The sequence below is a fragment of the Boleophthalmus pectinirostris genome, unplaced genomic scaffold, assembly GCF_026225935.1.
Source record: "Boleophthalmus pectinirostris isolate CB_2022bp ecotype Guang Dong unplaced genomic scaffold, ASM2622593v1 HiC_scaffold_15, whole genome shotgun sequence".
In the NCBI taxonomy this organism is placed as follows: domain Eukaryota; kingdom Metazoa; phylum Chordata; class Actinopteri; order Gobiiformes; family Gobiidae; genus Boleophthalmus; species Boleophthalmus pectinirostris.
The window spans coordinates 10328367-10340866 of NW_026571070.1; the positions used below are offsets into that span (position 1 = coordinate 10328367).

The 12500-nt window shown below is 42.2% G+C and overlaps 1 protein-coding gene across 1 annotated transcript in view; it reads right to left on the reverse strand.

Moving 5' to 3' along the window:
• Positions 1-12500, reverse strand: part of adarb2 (adenosine deaminase RNA specific B2 (inactive)) — a gene marked incomplete at its 5' end in the record, with an annotated part of 216538 nt that overhangs the window by 177889 nt on the left and 26149 nt on the right. Inside the window, one exon of the mRNA XM_055151248.1 lies at positions 6935-7851. Coding sequence (XP_055007223.1) covers positions 6935-7851 — 917 coding nt within the window. The remainder of the gene's footprint in view (positions 1-6934; positions 7852-12500) is intronic.

Here is a 12500-nt window from a genome sequence, read left to right on the forward strand (position 1 = left end):
GTAGAAGATCCTAACAAACCGTGGAGTCCAACAAGTTCAACAACACATCGAGACTCTTGGAGGTTTTCATCTTTTCTGCTGTGAATGGCCCAGGAGTTTCCACCAAGTCATTGTGGATATCGCCAAAGTGAATATTTGTCCAGGTAGTTGGTGATTCTGACCAGAAATTTGGTTTGGTCCACCTTTTGTCGGGGTTGAAAAGGGTGATTTTTTGTCCATCGATGCTTATGACCAATTTCTGGTCAAATGGTCTTGGGTCCTCTGCCGTTAGAGTGGATAAATAACCGGGATCAATACCCTTTACGTGTTTTCTCGCTCCGTCCGTCATGTTGAATTAGTGTTTCTTGCCGCCGACCAAAATAATTCCCAGCATGCAACGCGCGCTTTTGTCATTGCTTTGATGAGCTGGTGAGAGTTTATGTTATGACTCGGCAATGAAAAAGTGAGGTTGAATCTCTAGAATAAAAGCAAAGCAGCTTTAGTCCATGCGTGAGGTAAAATAAAATATAAAAAATAGATATAAAATACTATCTAAAATATGTTTATTTTGTCATTCCAAATGGTCTTAAATGGGTCGGTCAAAGTCAAACAAACTGTATTTGACCCGGCAGCTGGACAATGCCCACGTCTGGGTTAATCCGCCGTCTCCTCCACACATTTTCACTTTGCACGAAGATTTTGCAGCTGAAATGAAGTTTTAAAAAGGCCGTCAACACGTGCAGCTAATCCATCTCCTGTGTATCTTTAGGCTCTCCAATCTCTAAACTAGTTTTCTGGTTCTGATTGCTATTTACATATTTGAGTAAATGAGGCCAGGACTGAGTTTGGTGATTTGTTTGTCGATTCCTTCCTTGCATTTCCTCCTTTGGGCAACAGATTAAATTAATGTTTGTAGACACTGGGATGCTACACACAAGCGGAGAAGAAGAAGAAGAAGATATCCTGCAAAATTACAAAACACGGCCCAATTACAATTCGCAAACACGGACGATTCTCCCTAAAAAGTCGTTAGGGTGAGGATGCAGATTTCGGTGGTGGGATGATAATTAGCTTAATTTGCAGTGTTTTCTGTTAGCATAGCACCACAACACAATTATGTTTTCCTCGAGCCTTCCAGACCGCGCCGTTTAAGATGGAGGTGTCACATCGCACTAAATAGGAGATAGGGATAATGAAGTCGAAATATATAGACGTGCAAAGATTTATTTCATTGTTTTGCTTCTCTTTCCTTCTACCATTTGCACAATAAATACTGAAAATGAGTTAATAAACCTATGGCTATACATGGCTAAATATTAATGATTATTTCTTTATTATCAGATTACATAACAGGCCAAGTAACCAAAGCCATATCGAAAACTGTATTAAAATTATTGTATGTTTCAAACTATTAGGCTGCGTTCAGACTGCAGGGCTTAAAGGTTGTATGGAGGATTCTTTTTTTGTTTTTTTAGTTTCAAGTTGTCAATGATAGATTATAAAGATGCAGTAGCCTTGTAATTATGATGACCAAAAAAAAGAGAATAAAAATTCATCAACTCTGGACGTGGTGGGGCTAAACATTTGCCAATAGATAACGACACTGCCTTGTTATCTGTTAGTTGACAGGCTGTCAATCAAACTCCCTACGTTTCTAGCGTAACTGACTTGCCTGCGCCGCCGGTACGTGGTTTACGTACGTCTGTCACGCAGTCCACAGACGCAAGACGCACAGACGCTGTTTACTCCACCAACGCAACAGTTCTTAGCGGCTTTTTTTGACCTATATCTTCCTCGCAGTTCGCACAAAGTTTGTTGCAATGGCGACGAGAATCCAGGAGCAGTTCGCCGCAAAAGTAAGTCCATTTTTGAGGTCGCTGAAAGAAGAAGACAAGGGGAAAAGCAACGAAGCCAAACTAAGGTGATTCTTGGAGATTCATTCCAGCGATGGCGATTGAAGCAGACGCAGGGTCTAAAGACTGACGCACTGGTCCACAAATTACTCCTGGACAGGAAACTTCTGCTTATTATGAAAACGTACTTTATTTCCAAGAGCTACACAAACGTTTTTCAAGACACGAAAGCGATATCCTATGTCTGAAAACGTAATTTTCAAGGCAAAGAAAGAGTCCGCTTGCTGCTGCGTGTTGTAGCTAGTTCATTTGCACTGAATCTCCGCGCAACCTTCTCTGCACCCCTTTCCTGCTCCTCTCCCCGCTGCCCGATCCGCTCTTCCCCCTGCTCCTCACTTCTCCGGGCACGGAATCTCCGCGCACCGCTCCCCTCTCCTCTCTCTCTCTCTCCTGCTCCTCTTCTCCCTGCTCCTCACTTCTCGTCTGCGAACGAAATGTCCGCGCACCCGCTCCCCCCGCTCCTCACTTCTCCGTCTTGCCTAACCAACACTGTAGTTAGTTGTTTACACGTCATGTGCAGCGGCTGTAAACAAACCTGTTTCTGGCGTAAAGAGGAGGCGGGAGGAGGCATTTCTACGTAGGAGCTGTAGGGGGGGGGGGGGTGGTTTCACACATGCGCAACATTTGAAAAAGGACAAACAGTCGCTGGATTTCTCGGTCCTTGGAAAATCCTCTATACAACCTTTAACGCTCAATTTCGATTTTTTTGTGAAATCCGATGTTTTTGCGAGGTCGTTCACATTTCCAATTAAATGCGACATGTATGTGACTCCAGTGTGAACAATAAACGGCCCAAAAGTGTCCCGCATGTGACACTGGAGACACGACGATCAACCGCAGCTCTCGTACCGGAGCCAGAACATGAACAACTTACTTGTTTTAAGGAGGAGATTGAGAAGGAGAAGGACGAGGTTTTTGGCCGTGGTGTTTTGTGGGGCAGCGGCAGCGACGTCCGTTGGAATGAACGTGTGGATGTGGAGCCAAGAGTGGTGAGTGGTGATGTGCTTCGCTTCAGTGACACAGAGTTCATTAACAATTTTCGCCTACTTCAGCGCAGAATAGTGACGTCTGTGGCTTGTTGATAACGTGTAGGTCGGATGAATGAGCTTTGGCCGTTCAGACTGAAGTCGCATGTCAAAAGATCAGATATGTATCGGTTTTAGTATCACATATCCAAGTGGCCTGGGTCGCATTTGAAAAAATCGGATCTGTGTCGTTCAGATCTGATCGGATACAGGCCAAAAAATCGGATTTGGGTCACTTCAGGCTGCAGTCTGAACGAAGCCTAAGTCACATTTTTTTCATGGTTTGGGTGTTTCCTGCGACTTATATGTTTTTAAGAGGAGGCTCAAGACCCGCCTTTTTAGTTTAGCTTTTGATTGAAATCTTACACTTTTACTTGTTTCTATTGTATTAATTTTATTATATTTATTTATTTTAGGCATATTTTTTAGGATTTCCAGTGTTTCCTCTGTAGGAGCGGAGGTCGGCTGTGGCTGCCGGGTTCGCCTGTATTCAGCCTCACATTTTACTATGTCTGGTTTTATGTATTTTAGCATGTTAGTGTGTGTGTGTGTGTGTGTGTGTGTGTGTGTCTTTCTGGGTTGTTTGGTTGTGTGGGGTTGGGGGTGTGGGGGTTGGGTAAGTGGGTGGGTGGATGGAAATTTGGGATTGTTTTTATCACTGTAAAGCACTTTGTGTTACATTGTTGTATGAAAAGCATTTTATAAATAAAGTTTGATTTGATTTTATCTGATTTATACTCCGGTGTGACTTATATATTAAAATTTTCACACTCACCCTCCTCAGACTGTTGCCCCCGCGACCCGACCCCAGATAAGCCGAAGAAAATGGATGGATGGATATTTTTTGCGTGTTTTGTTGCAGTTTTACAACGAAAAAAAGAAAAAAGATAAAGAGACAAATGTGGGAATAAACGTCAGTAAAGACAAGTCTTTTCCTTTAACTTCTTGGGTTCTTTTTAAAGACAATGCAGTAAAGTGTGTTTACCTTGTTGACATGTTTCGGCTGCTGCTGCATCTTCAGAACTGTCACCGGTGTTGGTGGTGACGTGTCGTATATCAGTTGTTGTTACTTCCTGTAGGCGTGGTCAGACCTGATGGACCTGCAGGTCGCTCAGACTGACCACGCCTCCTGTCGCCCAGTGTTCTCTGGAGGAGGGTGTCCCAGGTGTGTGAAAGGAGGAACGCGCCATCATCACGGTTAATGCTGTCCGTGCCTCGTTTCCTGATTTCAATCACGGGAGGCGTGGTCAGTCTGAGCGACCTGCCAGGTCCATCAGGCTGACCACGCCTACAGGAAGTAACAACAACTGATATACGACACGTCACCACCAACACCGGTGACAGTTCTGAAGATGGCTGGCAGCAGCAGCCGAAACATGTCAACAAGGTAAATACACTTTACTGCATTGTCTTTAAAAAGAACCCAAGAAGTTAAAGTATATAAGAAGACAAAATGAACATCTTTTGCTTAACAAGTCTTTTCCATATGGTCGTGTGGACTCTCTTTTTTGTATGTTCGCTCTCTGTCTAGCCCTGGTAGCGACGCCATCGCGAGGACAGAATACACATTCCCCCAAAAAGTGCCAATTATAGTCCGGTGCAACTATATATTTATTTTATTCATTTATTGCATGAGATAGGGACAGTGCACAGTTTTTACATGAACCTTAACAGGAGAGAAGCATTGTACCAGGTTGTAGCACCAGTGTCCCTGGGCAGCCTGATTCATTGATTGTATTTTTAACTGACCTTGGCTATCAACTGTTCTTCCTGGAGACCTATGTTTTGGGTTGATGGGGGAAACGAGCGCCCGGAGGAAACCCATCCAAACACGGGGAGAAACATCACACATTTTTCGGCTGCTGCGACTTATACTCCAGAGCGATTTATAGTCTGGAAAATACTGTATGTAAAACTATTCTTCTATTCATTTGTTGGCTCATACAATAACACATTTTTTACAGTCATGGATTTGAAACTAGCCACAGTTATCCACCACATATTTGGGGAAATACGACAATTTAACCAAAAGATTTTAGAACCTACTGTGAATCAAGTCCTTTCATTTAATAAATTCTGCTCATTGGTCAGTCCTGGGTTTTCAAACGGCGAGTCAAGGCCTGAAATTAATCTTGAAATAAACGTTCAGCCGTCCAAAGTCCACTAGTAATCAGTGGAATTTGAATCATCGGAAATGTCTTGACTGAATAATTTCCCTGATTTAAAAGTGCACTGTGCAGTTTTTCTGATATAGGAATCCACCACCTGTTTGTCTCCATGCAGATTTCTTTGCTTTACCTGGAATCTTCTGGCTTTAAGTTGAAGTCAATAAAAAAAAAATACTTGAAAACATGTAGCGTTACGGCGAGTGTGTCACCTCCCCAGATTTTAAATGAATATATCCTTAGTGGTATCATCTTTGTAACTTTGTGTTGTGTTTAATATGTTATTGTCATTGAAAATATGAATTAATTTGAATGGAGTATGAATTGAAAGCAGCTCAAAAAGGTGCACTAAATGTAATGTAAATGTGTTTTATTGTGTGGCTGTGTTTTATTGTGAAAGGAACTGGACAGGATGCGCCATGTATTTTAACCGCCATTATGATTATTCTAAAAACTAATAGAAAAAAATGTAAGTTCGTGGCAGCTGTGTTCAATAAAAATGCAAACACTGATGTTCCAATGAAGAAATCCACATCTCTCATCTATTTAGAAACTTTCACCACGTAATTTCACCTGCTTGTGTCAATGGAGCTAAACAAGTTTAACCTCAAGCAAAGACAAAAAAGCTCCCTCTTTGGAGACATGTTGCTGACCCACAACTAGATAAGTAAAACTAACTAAAGTCCAGCACACACTACAGGAGAATTTGCCCGATTTTGGCTGCGATTTGCGTCTCTCTGAGTTCGGGGAGGCGTGACCCGACTTTGTGTCTTCGTGTGCGATTCTGAAGCCGTTGCTCCTCGTGTGTGTTGTGTCAGTGTGACTCTGAGCTGCTCTGTCAGATCATAACCACTAAACATCAGCAACGCTACGGAAACAGCCGAATAAAACAGAGTCAGGGACAAAGGAGGAGCGAGATACAAACTCAGGAAATAGCGAAAATAATTATTCCTCACCTCTCAAAAAGTTGTAAATTTAAACTGCAGCATCTCATCCACATTATCCATAGAAATTATCCTCTGCAAATAATGACTCCAGTCCACAAAACAGCGCAATTAACCCAGTTTGAGTCATTCTTTAAAAGTAAAAAGGCCGGAGTAGTTCCTCATGTGTGTCTGTTTACATCCACAGTTCGCACAGATCGAGGCGAAGCTGCAGATCAGCGACAGTGACTCTACTTCCTGTGGACTTTATCGCCAATCTTTTATGCTTTAAAAATCATGTATCTGACGTTTCGCACCACATTTCACAAATAATAATAACACACTTTTGACTTGTATCTGATCTAAAAGTGCAGTGCTCTGATCTTTTGAACATTTAAGAGTCTCAAAGCGAGTGGTTTTACTGTAGACATGAAACAGCAGATGCAATCGTGCTCACAACTTTATATCCTGTGGTCCGCAGACAGATCCCGCTGCAGTCTTTGCGATCGGAGATTTTAAGTCTCATCAGATTCTCCTCGTGTCTGTGATGTGCGCTTTTTGTCGCACGTTTAAAAATCTAAGTAAATGAAGTAAATGGTTTTCTAGTCAACTAAATCGTCTTGCAAACATTCAAGAACTTGCAGAATTTAGAAATGTTTATATGACAAAAACAAAGCAAACAAAGCAGTGAGCTAGACTGCAATTCAATTCACAAAATCTGGAGTTTTTCTACACTAAAATAGGTCAACTTTTGCCCCGTACAGACACATGTGCTCATCCCCTCTGGCACTCTCTTCATCTCCTCCCTTCTTAATTACCTGTTGAAGCATGTTTGGCGTATCCCGCTGGTTTGGTCATTATGGGCCTCTGTAGGAAGAGGCTTAGAGCTTAAGACCTGCGTGCGCGCGTTTGCATGTGTGTGTGCGTACCTGCGGTAAATGGGGACAAGTCTTCCTGCTGGGTTTGAGTCCCGTCCTGCCATCGGGGGGCGCCCTGATGTTGAAGAGGGTCTGGAGCGCGCACTGTGCCGCTTGGATCTTCGCCAGCTTCTTACTCCGACCGCAACCTTCGAAAATGCGCCCGTCCACTCTCACCGCCATGACGAAACTGCGCAGCCGTCTCCCCTCGGCGCGTTCGGACAGGCAGGCGTAGCGTAATCCCGGGCGTAAGTCGTTGAGTATTGCTACGGGACTTTTCGGAACGTCTTCTTGAGGGACGATACCGCCGAGTCTTTGCTGAGCTTGGACCATTAAGTCTAAGGTATGTCTCAGCAAGCTCTCGTGTCTTAACAGCTCGTTGGAGAGGAGATCGTTGCCCGGGTTCGATTCAAACTCTTTAAACAGCGTGTCTGGGAAGTCCGCTTGGTCCGAAGTGAAGTCCGCCGATGGGTTCGTGATATTCCCCATCGCCAAATGAGCCTGCGGAGCGTTCGGGAATTGGACGAACGATTTCAAAGCTAGCTCCGCCGCGCGCATTTTCGCCTTTTTCTTCGTCGGGCCCGTCCCTTCGAAAGTCAGACCATTCACCTCAACCGCGATGGAGAAGACGGGAGCGTGCACGGGACCGGTCTGGGACACCATACGATACTGGAGCCCGGGTTTGAGTTCGTTTAGCTGGACCAGAGCGTTCTTGGGAGCGTCGGACCAGGAAAGCTTCTTGTAGATGAGTCTTAGTTGGCACATTGTCGTCATGTTGTTGTCCTCCTCTAGGGGGCGCTTGCGTTTCAGACCGGAGCTGGAGCTGCTTCTGGAGGACTCGGAGCAGAAGAGGGAGTCGGTGGAGCCCAGAGAGTGGTCCTCCAAGTTGTCGATGTTGCGGTTTTCTTTCACCTCTGCGCTACTGGTACCTGCAACGAAAACAGGAAATGAGTAAAACAGCATAGTGATGTATTGGTCAGCAGTTTTGACTAATTACGATAAGGTTATGGGTTGTAAACATAGACTTTACATATACTCGGCCATAGCTAACCCGAAGTGAGCATGGGGGTGCTTCTGGCTCCATCAACTCTGGCTCCAATTGAAGTTACAATGAAGAATTGTCGCTCCTCTCCCTGTAACTGCTACAGTGAGCCTTGTCATTTTGGTCTTCAAATGTTCGTATTAACCTGCTCTACATGAGTCTGGAGTTTTTATTTTGATATTTACCTCCACCAAGGAGGTTATGTTTTTGCCGGCGTTTGTTTGTTTGTTTGTTTGTTTGTTTGTTTGTTGTTAGCAACATAACTCAAAAAGTTATAGACCGATTTTGATTAAATTTTCAGGATTTGTTGAAAATGTGAAAAGGAAGAACTGATTTCATTTTGGGGGTGATCCGGAAGAAATCCTGGATTCTGGATCACTTTGAAATTTGAGTTAACATTGTGGTAAATGGGGCCAAAAATTTTGTTTCTCAATATCTCGGTTAATTATTGATCAAACCCCATGAAATTTGACTCAGGGATGGACAATGGGATCCTCTTTCATATTCCAAAGGCTGATCCGGATCTGATCCAGAAGACTGATTTTATCGCAATTTATATAAAAAATGGGGGTAGTCTTTGGCGGAGGTCTGCGCTCTCTGACTGCTTTTCTAGTTTGTAAATAAATACCAATTCCTAATACACCCCTATAACTGCTAGCCTCTCATTCATTTGGCTGGAGCTGAACTCTATCAGTGACGTCACACTCCCTTAGACCACTTCTTTATACAGTCTATGGTTGTAAACTTTTGTTGTCTTAATATCTGGATAGTGTTTTTCTCCATGGAAACAAACAGGTGCAGTAGCCACTTGGCATCACCAATTTTGGCCATACCAGCTTGTCAAAGCCTGATCCTGTCACATCTCAGAAGCGGAGCAGGGCTGGGCCTTGTTTAATACTTGGACAGGAGACCACTGGGAAAACCAGGAGCCACAGGGGGCACCAGTCACCAAAAACTGTTGCTGTGTCCTTAGGCAAGACACCCACATTGTCTAGTATGAAAGTGGTGTGTGTGTGAGTGGTGGTCAGATTGGCAGCCATGTTTCTGTCAGTCGCCACATGTTTCAATAAAAAGATCTGTAGTTGAATGAATGCAAAATAGGTGAGTTTGAGATCACTGTGTAATATTCCAGAAAAAGCAATAACACCTCAACGGAGACTAGGGCTGGGTATCGTTAAGAAATTGCCGATACGATACATCGGCCACGATACGATACATACCTCGATACAGTCAGCTTTTGATTCAATATGATTCAATACGATATATTTCAGATCAATTCAGTAGAGTTCAGTGAAAAACAAAGGCTAAATCATGGCTCTGATAATAAAAGTCTACTAAATCCACTGAGTTTGTGCTGAGTTAATATGAAAAACATCAGTTGTACTCATCAAAACTGTGAAAATGTCAACACAATTGTAGCTCTTACACAAAATAATTCAATAAAATATACCTATAAATACTCTTGGTGATATATCGATGCAGCAGCCCACGATATTTTCAGTACTTTTGCACACCCCTAATGGAGACAGCAGGTGTTAGACTTGCCACCAGAAAAGTTACACACTGCTCCTTTAACCTTTTCAATCAAAATGCCAGCGTGACCTAAATTCTCCCATCACTGAATCATTATTGTGTTATTCTCACATTTATCACAGTTGAACAAAAACCATGAAGGAAAATGTCTCCAGGCGAATCGACCGTTCTGTGCACAATAAAATATAATGAACAAGAGCACAAGAGCTCCTCAGAAACGGGGCCTGCGCCGGGTTTGAGTGTTTCAAACCCACAGAGGAATCCACAGAAAATGGGATGTTATGTGGAGAATCGGTCTGGTAATCTGTCTCCAAATCAAGTCTTTTACCAAAATATGGGAAGTCTGAGTCTCGTGTGACCAGAGCACAGAGCTATTCCAGTTTGCGATGGGTCCGGGCCAGGTTTTTGTTTTGGAAAAGGTGGAGGATTTAGGAATGCCAAAGGATATTCACACTGGAATTTGGTTCGTAAGGAAACTGCGAAACTGAGCATTTTGAGATTTTTAGTTGTGTTTTGTTTCACTGACAGATTTTCATTCAATCCAAAAGTGTTTTTAAGGCCCATTTACCTCAGAATAAACCCTATTCTTTAACAGTCATTTATTTGACTGTAAAAGTAACTAACTTCAGTGTTAGCGGATCCTAAAGCTGAAGTCCTGGAGTCTTCTGCAATTTGAAAACACAAACATAAGGGCGAATATAAATTAAAAGACACATAGACATAGACTCCAACTCTGACTGCTTGCTTGTGTTACATGTTGGAAAAGTTTTCTTAGGTTACGTTCAGACTAGGGATGGGCATTCGATGAAATTTTCTTAATCGATTGTCAGAAGAATTAAAGATCGATTATCGATTAATCGTTAACGTTTTTATATTAAAATGAAAACCACGCGCGGCGATGGTGGCCCTCGCCCTGGCGCATGTGACCCGACATCCGCCCAGGCCGACAGCTCGTCTATTAGACACATTACATAATGCACCTTTAAATATTTTTAGGAGTCATTGCGCCTCTGCTTTGGACTTTTCGTCCATGTTCAGGTGCTCAAAAATGCGATTGTTTGGTCGGAAAAAGAATAAAAAAAAATAAGAAACCGGCGAAGAACAATGATCATCGTTATTATTACTATCTGCACTACTAATCTGCATAAATAAATTCAACTTTACGACATATAAACCGTAACAACTCTAGAGCCACATCAGCCCGTTTCACATTATAATGTATTTAATTCAGTTTTGCGCAACAAAACAACATCACTAATTTGCATAAACTCAGTGAAGATAAAACTCCAGCTCTTGTGTCGCTGATGTGGTTCAATTTCTGTTGGATTAAAAGACATGACTCAGGTGAATACAGGTTAGTGTGACCATATTGCGTTTGTCAAAACCAGGACACTGTACGGGGGGAGGGAGGTGGGGACTCGTCATCGACATTGCGTGACTCTCACCTGGTAAAATCTTTTCCCACTGGACACAGAAACATATGTTCCTGCTTTGTTCACTGTGCACATGGACTCACACTTGTCCCGAACAGAACAGAAAGTGAGGAATTTCTTGTACAAATCATTGTTAAATACACATTTGTGCTTTGGCATGTTGCAGACTGACCCACTGTTTGTGTCTCGCTCCTTCTGATGCAGAGAGACACATGTACACACCTGTTTGGTCACGATACACACAGCAACCTACATTCGGTTTGTTGATTAAAATTTACGTAATCGATGAAATTCTTAATGATCAATTATCGATTAATCGACTAATCATGCCCATCCCTAGTTCAGACTGCAGCCTGAAGTGACCCAAATCCGACCTCCAGGCCAAATAAGAGTCAGGTTTGTGGAGATGCAAGCCCGTTCTGAGGAAGGACAATGTTATAAAAACATCCATAATGAAAAACCATGCTTTTATTGTAAGCAAATAAGTTACATACTAGAATAAATAAATGCCAATGCAAAAGTACTCAAGAGTATGTTTAAAGGCCAATCACAATACAAATTTGTCCTTTAACCTGTTTTCTATATTTAGGAGGTGGTCGCTGTCAGAATGACTGTAATAAGTCCATTTAAACAGATAATGAGAGATGAAGATATAACTAAACTTCCCTGGGCACATTTGACTCCCTCTGTATCCAGCAGTATTAACTTCACAGCGGCGTCTTTTTGATTGTGACACGAGCTGACACCCGTACAAATCAAATCAACCCTTTTCAAATAATTCATTAAGAGTCTGACAGACCAATCAGGCTCATTTAAACACAGCTCTGATGGAGTTCTGCTTAAACCTCATTATTTATGCACTTTGAGCCCTGCAAAACAAAGTGACATGTTTAGTACAAAGAAATAGTCACGTTTCCACTTTCATTTTTGCTTTTGACTCTCAGTCTCAGTCTGTTCCATTCTATTATATATTTTTATTTAGTTTTCACAGAAGATACATTTAAAGGTCCATTATGTAACTTTTCTGGTAAGAGGTGTGCACCTGCTTGTCTCCATGGAGATGTTATAGCTTTGGCCAGAATGCTCCACAGTGTAGTACAGTGGTACACCCACATTTTATACAATATGTCAATGAACATGAAAATATAAGCAAAATGTGCTCAGACTAAGTTTAATGCAGCATCTTTTGAATGTAGGACAAAAACTAAGGTTAATAATTTAACTTAGATCACATAATTTTCAGTTTTAGTCAAATTAGGGTAATGCAAAAATGAGTTCACCCCACTGAAAGTCTCAGAGCAAAGCTACATTTTAGTCTCCAAATGTGGAATTGAAAAGCATCAGCCACAGTCTAAAGACTCATTCCACAGGCGTCCATCAGACATCTGCAATATCACCACATGGAAAAGAAATGACACCTGACCTGAGAAAGAAAATTATTTCTTTACACCAGAAAGGTGAAGGCAAAAGAAGATCACCAAAGCCTGATTAAGTAAGAATACTGTTGCAAAAGTGGTTCAAACATTTATGCTGAGCACTGTATCTGGATCATGATAGATTAAATTATCTA